General features: G+C 37.3%; 1 protein-coding gene across 1 annotated transcript in view; it reads left to right on the top strand.

The window, feature by feature from the left end:
* The window catches only part of LOC117325874 (protein FAM135A-like), a 40,704-nt gene extending 26,453 nt beyond the window's left edge, over nucleotides 1–14,251 (top strand). Inside the window, 2 exon segments of the mRNA XM_033882371.1 lie at nucleotides 6,908–7,024; nucleotides 7,642–14,251. Of these exon segments, the coding sequence (XP_033738262.1) occupies nucleotides 6,908–7,024; nucleotides 7,642–7,847 (323 nt within the window). The 3' untranslated portion in view covers nucleotides 7,848–14,251.
* The last annotated feature ends 296 nt before the right edge of the window (nucleotides 14,252–14,547 follow it).

Raw genomic sequence — 14,547 nt, 5'->3', positions numbered from 1 at the left:
AGTCAAAAAGCTGGTAGGTCCTTACTCGTCACAAACTCAGTCAAAAAGCTGGTAGGTCCTTACTCTGTCACAAACTCAGTCAAAAAGCTGGTAGGTCCTTACTCTGTACAAACTCAGTCAAAAAGCTGGTAGGTCCTTACCCTGTACAAACTCAGTCAAAAAGCTGGTAGGTCCGTACCCTGTACAAACTCAGTCAAAAAGCTGGTAGGTCCTTACTCTGTACAAACTCAGTCAAAAAGCTGGTAGGTCCTTACTCTGCACAAACTCATTCAAAAAGCTGGTAGGTCCTTACCCTGTACAAACTCAGTCAAAAAGCTGGTAGGTCCTTACTCTGTACAAACTCAGTCAAAAAGCTGGTAGGTCCTTACCCTGTCACAAACTCAGTCAAAAAGCTGGTAGGTCCTTACCCTGTACAAACTCAGTCAAAAAGCTGGTAGGTCCTTACTCTGTACAAACTCAGTCAAAAAGCTGGTAGGTCCTTACCCTGTACAAACTCAGTCAAAAAGCTGGTAGGTCCTTACCCTGTACAAACTTAGTCAAAAAGCTGGTAGGTCCTTACTCTGTACAAACTCAGTCAAAAAGCTGGTAGGTCCTTACTCTGTACAAACTCAGTCAAAAAGCTGGTAGGTCCTTACTCTGTATAAACTCAGTCAAAAAGCTGGTAGGTCCTTACCCTGTACAAACTCAGTCAAAAAGCTGGTAGGTCCTTATAGCTCTGTACAAACTCAGTCAAAAAGCTGGTAGGTCCTTACTCTGTATAAACTCAGTCAAAAAGCTGGTAGGTCCTTACCCTGTCACAAACCCAGTCAAAAAGCTGGTAGGTCCTTACTCTGTCACAAACTCAGTCAAAAAGCTGGTAGGTCCTTACCCTGTACAAACTCAGTCAAAAAGCTGGTAGGTCCTTACTCTGTACAAACTCAGTCAAAAAGCTGGTAGGTCCTTACCCTGTACAAACTCGGTCAAAAAGCTGGTAGGTCCTTACTCTGTACAAACTCAGTCAAAAAGCTGGTAGGTCATTACTCTGTACGAACTCAGTCAAAAAGCTGGTAGGTCCTTACTCTGTACAAACTCAGTCAAAAAGCTGGTAGGTCCTTACTCTGTACAAACTCAGTCCAAAAGCTGGTAGGTCCTTACCCTGTACAAACTCAGTCAAAAAGCTGGTAGGTCCTTACTCTGTACAAACTCAGTCAAAAAGCTGGTAGGTCCTTACTCTGTACAAACTCAGTCAAAAAGCTGGTAGGTCCTTACTCTGTACAAACTCAGTCCAAAAGCTGGTAGGTCCTTACCCTGTCACAAACTTAGTCAAAAAGCTGGTAGGTCCTTACCCTGTACAAACTCAGTCAACAAGCTGGTAGGTCCTTATCCTGTACAAACTCAGTCAAATAGCTGGTTGGTCCTTACCCTGTACAAACTCAGTCAAAAAGCTGGTAGGTCCTTACCCTGTACAAACTCAGTCAAAAAGCTGGTAGGTCCTTACCCTGTACAAACTCAGTCAAAAAGCTGGTAGGTCCTTACCCTGTCACAAACTCAGTCAAAAAACTGGTAGGTCCTTACTCTGTCACAAACTCAGTCAAAAAGCTGGTAGGTCCTTACCCTGTACAAACTCAGTCAAAAAGCTGGTAGGTCCTTACCCTGTACAAACTCAGTCAAAAAACTGGTAGGTCCTTACCCTGTCACAAACTTAGTCAAAAAGCTGGTAGGTCCTTACTCTGTCACAAACTCAGTCAAAAAGCTGGTAGGTCCTTACCCTGTACAAACTCAGTCAACAAGCTGGTAGGTCCTTACCCTGTCACAAACTCAGTCAAAAAACTGGTAGGTCCTTACTCTGTCACAAACTCAGTCAAAAAGCTGGTAGGTCCTTACCCTGTACAAACTCAGTCAAAAAGCTGGTAGGTCCTTACCCTGTACAAACTCAGTCAAAAAACTGGTAGGTCCTTACCCTGTACAAACTCAGTCAAAAAGCTGGTAGGTCCTTACTCTGTACAAACTCAGTCAAAAAGCTGGTAGGTCCTTACCCTGTACAAACTCAGTCAACAAGCTGGTAGGTCCTTACCCTGTCACAAACTCAGTCAAAAAACTGGTAGGTCCTTACTCTGTCACAAACTCAGTCAAAAAGCTGGTAGGTCCTTACCCTGTACAAACTCAGTCAAAAAGCTGGTAGGTCCTTACCCTGTACAAACTCAGTCAAAAAACTGGTAGGTCCTTACCCTGTACAAACTCAGTCAAAAAGCTGGTAGGTCCTTACTCTGTACAAACTCAGTCAAAAAGCTGGTAGGTCCTTACCCTGTACAAACTCGGTCAAAAAGCTGGTAGGTCCTTACTCTGTACAAACTCAGTCAAAAAGCTGGTAGGTCCTTACTCTGTACGAACTCAGTCAAAAAGCTGGTAGGTCCTTACTCTGTACAAACTCAGTCAAAAAGCTGGTAGGTCCTTACTCTGTACAAACTCAGTCCAAAAGCTGGTAGGTCCTTACCCTGTACAAACTCAGTCAAAAAGCTGGTAGGTCCTTACTCTGTACAAACTCAGTCAAAAAGCTGGTAGGTCCTTACTCTGTACAAACTCAGTCAAAAAGCTGGTAGGTCCTTACTCTGTACAAACTCAGTCCAAAAGCTGGTAGGTCCTTACCCTGTCACAAACTTAGTCAAAAAGCTGGTAGGTCCTTACCCTGTACAAACTCAGTCAACAAGCTGGTAGGTCCTTATCCTGTACAAACTCAGTCAAATAGCTGGTTGGTCCTTACCCTGTACAAACTCAGTCAAAAAGCTGGTAGGTCCTTACCCTGTACAAACTCAGTCAAAAAGCTGGTAGGTCCTTACCCTGTACAAACTCAGTCAAAAAGCTGGTAGGTCCTTACCCTGTCACAAACTCAGTCAAAAAACTGGTAGGTCCTTACTCTGTCACAAACTCAGTCAAAAAGCTGGTAGGTCCTTACCCTGTACAAACTCAGTCAAAAAGCTGGTAGGTCCTTACCCTGTACAAACTCAGTCAAAAAACTGGTAGGTCCTTACCCTGTCACAAACTTAGTCAAAAAGCTGGTAGGTCCTTACCCTGTACAAACTCAGTCAACAAGCTGGTAGGTCCTTACCCTGTCACAAACTCAGTCAAAAAACTGGTAGGTCCTTACTCTGTCACAAACTCAGTCAAAAAGCTGGTAGGTCCTTACCCTGTACAAACTCAGTCAAAAAGCTGGTAGGTCCTTACCCTGTACAAACTCAGTCAAAAAACTGGTAGGTCCTTACCCTGTCACAAACTTAGTCAAAAAGCTGGTAGGTCCTTACCCTGTACAAACTCAGTCAACAAGCTGGTAGGTCCTTATCCTGTACAAACTCAGTCAAATAGCTGGTTGGTCCTTACCCTGTACAAACTCAGTCAAAAAGCTGGTAGGTCCTTACCCTGTACAAACTCAGTCAAAAAGCTGGTAGGTCCTTACCCTGTACAAACTCAGTCAAAAAGCTGGTAGGTCCTTACCCTGTCACAAACTCAGTCAAAAAACTGGTAGGTCCTTACTCTGTACAAACTCAGTCAAAAAACTGGTAGGTCCTTACTCTGTACAAACTCAGTCAAAAAGCTGGTAGGTCCTTACCCTGTCACAAACTCAGTCAAAAAGCTGGTAGGTCCTTACTCTGTACAAACTCAGTCAAAAAGCTGGTAGGTCCTTACCCTGTACAAACTCAGTCAAAAAGCTGGTAGGTCCTTACCCTGTACAAACTCAGTCAAAAAGCTGGTAGGTCCTTACTCTGTACAAACTCAGTCAAAAAGCTGATAGGTCCTAACTCTGTCACAAACTCAGTCAAAAAGCTGGTAGGTCCTTACCCTGTACAAACTCAGTCAAAAAGCTGGTAGGTCCTTACTCTGCACAAACTCATTCAAAAAGCTGGTAGGTCCTTACCCTGTACAAACTCAGTCAAAAAGCTGGTAGGTCCTTACTCTGTACAAACTCAGTCAAAAAGCTGGTAGGTCCTTACCCTGTCACAAACTCAGTCAAAAAGCTGGTAGGTCCTTACTCTGTACAAACTCAGTCAAAAAGCTGGTAGGTCCTTACCCTGTCACAAACTCAGTCAAAAAGCTGGTAGGTCCTTACCCTGTACAAACTCAGTCAAAAAGCTGGTAGGTCCTTACCCTGTACAAACTCAGTCAAAAAACTGGTAGGTCCTTACCCTGTCACAAACTTAGTCAAAAAGCTGGTAGGTCCTTACCCTGTACAAACTCAGTCAACAAGCTGGTAGGTCCTTATCCTGTACAAACTCAGTCAAATAGCTGGTTGGTCCTTACCCTGTACAAACTCACTGTAGGTCCTTACCTGTACAAAGCTGGTAGGTCCTTACCCTGTACAAACTCAGTCAAAAAGCTGGTAGGTCCTTACCCTGTACAAACTCAGTCAAAAAGCTGGTAGGTCCTTACCCTGTCACAAACTCAGTCAAAAAACTGGTAGGTCCTTACTCTGTACAAACTCAGTCAAAAAACTGGTAGGTCCTTACTCTGTACAAACTCAGTCAAAAAGCTGGTAGGTCCTTACCCTGTCACAAACTCAGTCAAAAGCTGGTAGGTCCTTACTCTGTACAAACTCAGTCAAAAAGCTGGTAGGTCCTTACCCTGTACAAACTCAGTCAAAAAGCTGGTAGGTCCTTACCCTGTACAAACTCAGTCAAAAAGCTGGTAGGTCCTTACTCTGTACAAACTCAGTCAAAAAGCTGATAGGTCCTAACTCTGTCACAAACTCAGTCAAAAAGCTGGTAGGTCCTTACCCTGTACAAACTCAGTCAAAAAGCTGGTAGGTCCTTACTCTGCACAAACTCATTCAAAAAGCTGGTAGGTCCTTACCCTGTACAAACTCAGTCAAAAAGCTGGTAGGTCCTTACTCTGTACAAACTCAGTCAAAAAGCTGGTAGGTCCTTACCCTGTCACAAACTCAGTCAAAAAGCTGGTAGGTCCTTACTCTGTACAAACTCAGTCAAAAAGCTGGTAGGTCCTTACCCTGTACAAACTCAGTCAAAAAGCTGGTAGGTCCTTACTCTGTACAAACTCAGTCAAAAAGCTGGTAGGTCCTTACCCTGTACAAACTCAGTCAAAAAGCTGGTAGGTCCTTACCCTGTACAAACTTAGTCAAAAAGCTGGTAGGTCCTTACTCTGTACAAACTCAGTCAAAAAGCTGGTAGGTCCTTACTCTGTACAAACTCAGTCAAAAAGCTGGTAGGTCCTTACTCTGTATAAACTCAGTCAAAAAGCTGGTAGGTCCTTACCCTGTACAAACTCAGTCAAAAAGCTGGTAGGTCCTTATAGCTCTGTACAAACTCAGTCAAAAAGCTGGTAGGTCCTTACCCTGTCACAAACCCAGTCAAAAAGCTGGTAGGTCCTTACTCTGTCACAAACTCAGTCAAAAAGCTGGTAGGTCCTTACCCTGTACAAACTCAGTCAAAAAGCTGGTAGGTCCTTACTCTGTACAAACTCAGTCAAAAAGCTGGTAGGTCCTTACCCTGTACAAACTCGGTCAAAAAGCTGGTAGGTCCTTACTCTGTACAAACTCAGTCAAAAAGCTGGTAGGTCATTACTCTGTACGAACTCAGTCAAAAAGCTGGTAGGTCCTTACTCTGTACAAACTCAGTCAAAAAGCTGGTAGGTCCTTACTCTGTACAAACTCAGTCCAAAAGCTGGTAGGTCCTTACCCTGTACAAACTCAGTCAAAAAGCTGGTAGGTCCTTACTCTGTACAAACTCAGTCAAAAAGCTGGTAGGTCCTTACTCTGTACAAACTCAGTCAAAAAGCTGGTAGGTCCTTACTCTGTACAAACTCAGTCAAAAAGCTGGTAGGTCCTTACTCTGTACAAACTCAGTCAAAAAGCTGGTAGGTCCTTACCCTGTCACAAACTTAGTCAAAAAGCTGGTAGGTCCTTACCCTGTACAAACTCAGTCAACAAGCTGGTAGGTCCTTATCCTGTACAAACTCAGTCAAATAGCTGGTTGGTCCTTACCCTGTACAAACTCAGTCAAAAAGCTGGTAGGTCCTTACCCTGTACAAACTCAGTCAAAAAGCTGGTATAGGTCCTTACCCTGTCACAAACTCAGTCAAAAAACTGGTAGGTCCTTACTCTGTACAAACTCAGTCAAAAAACTGGGAGGTCCTTACTCTGTACAAACTCAGTCAAAAAGCTGGTAGGTCCTTACCCTGTCACAAACTCAGTCAAAAAGCTGGTAGGTCCTTACTCTGTACAAACTCAGTCAAAAAGCTGGTAGGTCCTTACCCTGTACAAACTCAGTCAAAAAGCTGGTAGGTCCTTACCCTGTACAAACTCAGTCAAAAAGCTGGTAGGTCCTTACTCTGTACAAACTCAGTCAAAAAGCTGATAGGTCCTAACTCTGTCACAAACTCAGTCAAAAAGCTGGTAGGTCCTTACCCTGTACAAACTCAGTCAAAAAGCTGATAGGTCCTTATCCTGTCAAACTTTTGTACAAAATATCAAACATTATTCTCAAAATTAAATTTGACCATATCTATTGAAAAATAAATAGATAAATAAATGAAAAGCATTTTGACAAATATGATATTTTTGATAATGTATCTGCAAATCTGTCTGGGATTTTGTCTGCAAATTTCATCAAAATTGTTTTGCACACATGTAAGTTTTTTTTTCTGAAAGCATTTGTTGTAAATACATTACAATATGCATGTAATGCAAATGTAAAAGGTTATGCTTTGAATTGTCCTGGAAAACAAACTTGAAGTGATTTTTTTGAAAGAAAAACCCTGAAAAAAGGACCATGAAAATTAAGTTTTGAAAGCAGTGATTTAAAAAAAAATGTTTTAGCTTCTTTTTATTTGTGTTTAAATCTTTAAGTTTGAAGGACGATACATACTGTATATTGAAATATGCTGGCATACCTCCTTAAAACAATCCATGGTCTGTTATCAGGTTTGGAAATGTTCCGCCATGTACTCCTGGTGGGATCTTCTCAGGATCGTTATGTACCATACCATTCCTCTAGGATAGAAATGTGTAAGGCAGCTCAACGAGAAAGCTCAGGAATGGGTAAGTGGTTGGCAGATTAAAATTTACTGGTAGTAGGGAAAGATTTTATATTGGCCAGTAGGCTGTATATTGGATATTAAATGTCTATAGGTACACTACAACTGCTTTCAAAATATTAAAGCATGTTTTTGAAAGGCAATATGCTTTTAGCATCTTTAGTTTATAACTTCCTTAGATAAACTCCAAAGTTTGCAAAAATAAATGACCTTGACCCATATTCAAAGTCACAGGAGCCAACATTTTCACAACACTTAAATGACTTCTTTTAACTAACCAAAATGTATAGAATCATGAAACTTGTCTCGTAGTCGTAGTAACTCAACAATAGGAAATGAGCTTGACTAAGATGAACGGTCAGAGGGGTTTAGTAAGCTCAATGCTTTATATCTTTATAAACAACTTATAGAATAACTAAGAGGCCAAAGGTCATGCTATTTAGCCAGTAACATGCTGGAATAAAAGACCATTACATTTGGGATCTACACAAATAATCTATGTCTACTTTTTGTTCGAGGCAAATTGGGCTATTTGTTTTTATTTAATTTTGGAGATGAGTAGTAAATACGTCATCAGTTTGAACTGAAATGCAGTGGATTTATTCTAAATTTTTTTCACAGGTGCTATATACAGTGAAATGGTGGCCAATATCCTGACACCAATAGTCAACAACCCCAAGTGTAAACTCATTCGCTATGACGTCTTTCATGCCCTAACCAACACAGCAAACACAATCATAGGAAGGGCTGCTCACATCGCTGTTCTTGACTCCGAAATGTTTATAGAAAAATTCATGACTGTAGCTGGTCTGCAATATTTCAAATAGATTAATATGTTTTTTTTTTATCCCATTCTACATTCAAATTATTCATCTAACTCATTTTAAGGGTTGAAAGGTCAACATTGAATCTAAATTGTGAGATTTTGTTTGTCCTACTTAATGAACTTAGACCTCAGACTTTTGTTACCTTTGGAGAGAAAAGTCTTCGACTTTGTTGAATCTGCTAACTTGGTTAACATCGGTTCTGATATGAATCTGTTTATTCTTTGTGTCTTACTTTCACAGAATTAAATTTTGCAGTATATCTTATTGTGACAAAAACAGAAATTCTGCTAGGTACAATTGTTTGATGTTAAATATGTCATTGAATGCTCATTTTTCTATTTTTCTTTTTTAAGGAAATGTATTTTCAATTAAAACAGGTAATTTTCATGGCAATGTTTTTAAGTTTTCTGAATATAAGTTCCAGACAGAAATATGAAAATTTTGTTGAACCTTTGAATTAATTTAGTGACTTAGTGAATGCTGTGTAATAACCAAAGATATGAGGGATTATGCTTGGATATGGAGAGAGGATTCCTTATTGTAAAAATCAATCACTCGACACATTCCATGCTAATGCAATAAGCTTGTGTCTGCATAATAATTTATATCCGATGAAAAAATGTAGAAATTGATCTCGGGATAAATCATATATAAATCAATCAGTGAAAGATAATACAATGCAATGAAGCAAATGTGTGCAAATATGTTGTTGATTTTTACATGCATTCTATTTGTTAGTTGAACATGTACATTTCTATAAAATGAATGTTGAGTGATGTGTACATGCAAGACCTGTGTTTTGAATCTCGCCCTGATCATTATATATACCCCATAATTTAATGGTATCTGGAGTTATTGTTAAATTTATGCTCTCCTCTTTTGACCATTACTGTTCGATAAATGTGGTGTCCTCAATATTTCATCCCGTCCTGTAATATCCTGTAGCATAATATATTTAATAGGGTTGATAGGCACATATTATTTTTCATTTTCTTTAATGATACACTACGTTCCTTTTTTTGTGCAATTAAACATACTCATAGTTTGAATCACTTTTACAAAAAATTGGGCTGACCAAACCACGAAAGATATCTCTCTCTTTTTTTTTTTTTTACTAAAACCTGATTTGTTTTATGTGTAACAGGTTAAATAGAGTGCACAGTCTACCTTCAGAGTCTTGTCCTTGTTTACTAAGATATGTTTCCCCATGAGGTACTTAACAATAGTGTATTGTACTTGCAAATGCGTAAAATTATGTTTTACATTCATAATTGTTAATTCACTGACAGAGTGTAGTTTGTGAGATATTGTGATATCAGGTCATTTTCCAAAAGGAAACACACTGTTTCCAATCTATCTAGGTAAGGAATTTTTCTGAAACAATTTTTCTTTCCAGAACATTAAGAAAAATTGCTGATGATGTATGTTGATAATGTAGTCCAAACTTAGATAACTTTGGATTTAGAAGTAGTGAAATATATTCAGATTTTCAATATTTTTACTTGATAGTGATTGGTGTGGTCATTGTCATGTGATAGACAGTAAATTGTGATATAGACCTGTGAGAAATTGATGGTGAAGTTTATATATATATAAATTACATGTTTCCGAATCAATATCGTGTAAATGACAGATTAAGAATGATACTAAATTAGAAAAGAAAAACATTCAATTAGTAGGAGAAAGTATGCTTTTTGTTAATTAATGGTTTGTAGGCCTAAAATACATCAAGATACTTCAATTTACAGGTTGGTAAATTATGTCTTAATGACCTTAGCACCGTTTAATTTATTTAATAGTTTGATAAATATTTTCCTTTATAAATCTACTGGAGGAAACTGAAATTATACAACTATAGCCTCTTACTGAGGTCAGTACACTGTTTCTTCAACCTTATCTAGTCCCTTTGTATATACTGTTTATTGTTAGAATGCTGTTATTTTGTTGAGGTTTCACCATGTCGTTCATTAGTGCTATATACCATGTCTGTCGAAATCAATGCTTCATTCAACTTTACTAAAAAGAATTCCAAAGACATCTTTATAAACATTCAGACATATCCTTCTATTTGTCGTCATTTATTCAAAATATTTTTGTAAAACAAGGTGTTATTAATTGAAAATTTTTGGAAGTGCCATTTTCATATATTGTCTATGAACATTTCCAGAAATGAACACTTCTCCACAGATTAAAAAATCCTTTTTGTGTAAATTTTGTGTCTGTTTCATCAAATTTTACAGTTCAAGTTTTATGCCTGAAAAAATCAACTGTATGTATCCTCAAATAAGCTCTGACCCTCCCCTAATGTAAACGTTTAGTATGGACATATTTGCAAACCATTTTTAGCTTATAATTTGAAATCAATTATTCTGCAAAAATGAATAAGGGGCAGGGGTTATTTGTGGGCAGGGGTTATTTGTGGGGAGATACAGTAATTTGTTTGTTTATAAATTGTAAGTTGAGTGAGGATTTATATTGACTGCACATATTTACATGTATCACACATTTTACTCAACAAACGTTTGTTTGGCCCTGTTACCAGTGTCCTTAATTAAATTACATATGGCTGATGAGTTTTAACTTGTAGCAAACAAGGTAGAAAGGGTTGACGGACAATGATTTATTATTTATAATTTAATCAACATTACTAACAGATATACCTATTAATTTAAAATAGTTTTAATTGGCATAAATTAATATACAGTGTACTAAGTTGTAGATGTGATTTATTAATTTGTAGTGCTAAATGAGGTTTTGTTTAAACTATTTTTTGAAGTTTAAATTTTCATTGAGGATAATCTTTTTTACCATATACATCTTGTACATGTACACACATGTAAATGTTAATTATCAGTTGTATGTGTGTTGTACTATGACCAGAAATGAAACTTAGCAGCACCATAACCTTTATAGCCAGATTGTCCATTGTCAGTATCTTGCTCAATTTATTAGTTAACTGGCTGATGAAGAAATAGTGTTATGGTAACTTACTTCATAGTCCCAAATTGTTCTGATGTTTTATCAACTTTTATACATACATTACCTGATTGGGCTTAGTAGGCTTTATAACCTTGATATGTACCTGTGTTTCCATGAATGGCATTTTTGATTCGACCCGTTTTGCAAATGAATCCTGAGATATCCTACAATTTTTTTTACTTATGTCTTCAAAACTTGATAGGATCTATAATAATGGTGTATAGCTATTTCCCCGAGCGGCATTTTGATTCAAATATATTTTACAAATTTTAAGTTTTTGCTATTTGTTTATTTCAGTGTTTAATAATTTTGTCAAGATATCTTCTACGTTTTAAGTGATTTTTTTTTAAAACTTGGTAACCATGATAAAAAGTTTTGTTTCCCTGAGAGGCATTTTGATTCGACCATTATTGCAAATGAAATCGTCTTATGTTTACTTCAGTGTTTGATGTCATTAAAACTTGGTAGGATCTGTAAAATAATATATACAATGTAGTTATGTTTCTCCCGAGAGGCATTTTGATTCTACCATTATTTCAAATGATATTGTCCTTTGTAAATTTTGGCATTTGATTTTTGATTATTTTGGCATTTGATTTTTGTCCTGAGATTCTACATTTTTCAACTGATTTCTTAAAAATTGGTACGCTTTATAATCATGATATCAGGTTGTGTTTAATGAGTTGTAGACTACTTTTATTATAACTCCTAATTACTGGTATTTCTCAAACTGTTAGAAAACTAAACATTGGCTTTGTAGTATAAAAAATGAGGGTTATAGCATGCCACGTAACCTCTCATAAGGTGATGTCAGTCTTATTTCAAGACATCGTCGGAAACCCATGGTTGATTGCACTACGCTACGCTACACTTATCAGTAGTGTTGCGTAGTGCAATCAACCGTGGGTTTCCGACGATGATTTCAAGATAGTATATAACAATATAAGGTATTTGACAGGCGTGTAATGTTCCGTCCCATGATAACCTTGTTCTATATCGGTAATATAAGAAAAATGGATAAAACATCAGAGTACTTCTATGTTTACCACCATTACAACTAATAGCATTGGACAAATGTAACCTTAGGTGAGAGGTGTGTGGTTTGATCCTGACTCGGGGTAGGGTCATTACCAGAGGTATAATCCCTATTCTTGCTTCACAATGGTTGATGTTACCCTGGGATAACTCGGACGACTGGTTCTTTCCTGTAGAGGGAGGGGATAAGTCGGACGACTGGTTCTTTCCTGTAGAGGGAGGGGATAAGTACGAGGACTGGTTCTGTCCTGTAGAGGGAGGGGAAAACTCGGAGGACTGGTTCTTTCCTGTAGAGGGAGGGGATATGTCCGAGGACTGGTTCTTTCCTGTAGAGGGAGGGGATAACTCGGACGACTGGTTCTTTCCTGTAGAGGGAGGGGATAAGGCTGAGGACTGGTTCTTTCCTGTAGAGGGAGGGGATAACTCGGACGACTGGTTCTTTCCTGTAGAGGGAGGGGATAAGGCTGAGGACTGGTTCTTTCCTGTAGAGGGAGTATGGTTTCCCTGTGAATAGGAGCTACTTCCTACTGTCTCATTAAGGGAGAATTTTTCTTTTGGTCATTCAGTAGAGTGTGTGTCTAAGAAACCATTTTTTTGTGATTCTGATTTCCAGCAGTGAGAATTCAAATAATGATCTTGGCTACATGTATTTATGTCTAGATCAGTCCTGGTGGGTTAGGTGTAGACGGTTTTAAGTGCTGAGGATCCAACTTGGACGATATATGTTGATAATCTAACTACATTTGTACTTAACAAGTAAACCCATATACTCATAATTAGTGACACATGTACCTACTAGGTACTTCATTTTCCATGGAGATATTAATGCCAGTAACCTACTAAAGGCAAACATTACTAAATTATTTCTTGCCATATTATTTTTTGTTAATCTACCTGGTATGTCCCAAATTTAGTTTTGATTAAAATTGAAATCATTAGAACTGTAATTGTACCATCTGTTCTTGTTTTTGTTTTTTGTTTTTTATTATTTTATTTTGTGAAATGTGTACAATTCATCATTAGTAAACTGCTTGAAAGACAAATTAAGTGAATGTTTCATTGAGAAAATATTTCCAATTATTTGTTACATTTTGTCTCTGAAACTATACTTTTTTGTGAAAATAAAAACAATGGCTTTACAGTGTGCTTTACAAAACGTTCATGACACACAGGGATCTTGTAGAGTTCCCCTGTCAATGTGCTGTTTTAAATTCTACTTAAACGCTCTATTGACTTGCTGCATTGCATGTAGAATCGGTGAGGTAGGCAGATTTGTAGATGTATAGAGTGTTTTATTTTTTGATGTAGTGCAAAGATTCTATTTTTTTGGAATGTTTTATCAATCAAGGTTGAGAATTGAACTTCCTCCTGTACATATAAAGAAATGGTACTAAAAGGTATATTTTAATAAATATACAGTTTTACCTAAATATGTACATATAATTATGTAAATTAATTGTACAGCTTCACATGAATATGTAAATTGATTGTACAGCTACACATGAATATGTAAATTAAATGTACAACTTTCATGAATATGTAAATAAATAGTACAATTTCACATGTGTATTTAAACTAATTTAATGAGTCCTATATCTATTCCTATGTTGTATGTTATATAGCACATATTAAGAATCATATCATACATTTGTTAGAGTGTGCAACATAACAAACCCAGCTTAATGTAATAATTAAACTCCAAAGTAATCCTTGGTTATGGATGGTTGTAATAAATTTGGTTTATAGATCTCATACATGAAACGGGAATCTAAAGTGCTATCCAGTGCTGGATGTTTCTATCTGTCCTTTTTATATGACATTAAACAATTAAACATTTCTGATGCCCGACTCTCAAGGGAGGTAATTCAGTCAAATTTACAAACGGGGGAAAAACATTCTGTTATTCTTGTTTTTGGAAGTTTATTTATCTGATGAACATCTTTTCTTGGCTTTTGAATGTGATTTTGTTGCAGAATATCGGTCTTTGGTGAGAGAAATAAATAAATTTAATGCATACAAGATGTACAGATTTTGTCATGTATTCCTCAGTACAGATTTTGTCATGTATTCCTCAGTACAGATTTTGTCATGTATTCCTCAATAAATATTTCTTCCCAAAGGTTGGAACAGATAGAGTAGTACTATTTTACTTTTAAATGAAGGAAGTAAAACATCTTTCATTTTGGTTCTAGTTTCAGTGAAAAAGTAGCAAAATTGATTTACTTTGATGTTAACTTGAGTTAAGATACTGAAAATCTGTTATTGTTTTAGAGTGATTTGAGTTATTTATGAAGCTTGCTTATATTTGATCTATACCTGTCCTGGTAAATGGTGACAATACTTCCTAACTGTTGTACATGTTTGTATGTAATAAATACTCAAACACCATGTTCAGGTTTTAGTCTTTGTAAGGTAAAAGCTACCACTGCACAGGAATGGCATTTCTTAACCTTCAAAGTTAGGAGTATTCGCCATAGCATATGTAAGTTTTTCTCTTCCTCTGGGTTTCCATTTCTGGATAGCAACTCTGGTTCAGAGGCTTTATGTTTTTGGGGCTTATCATTTTTTATCAAAATGATGACAGATGGAAGCAGTTTGATTGAAGATTTTTTGGCACAAAACATTGTGATCCCCTCTGTTTGTTGTAGAAAAAACGTTAATCCTGAGTAATTATGTTTCCTATAAC

This window comes from Pecten maximus, chromosome 4 (assembly GCF_902652985.1).
Source record: "Pecten maximus chromosome 4, xPecMax1.1, whole genome shotgun sequence".
Taxonomy (NCBI): Eukaryota; Metazoa; Mollusca; class Bivalvia; order Pectinida; family Pectinidae; genus Pecten; species Pecten maximus.
The sequence above is the reverse complement of the archived record's forward strand: the minus strand, read 5'-3'. Positions and strand labels throughout refer to the sequence as shown.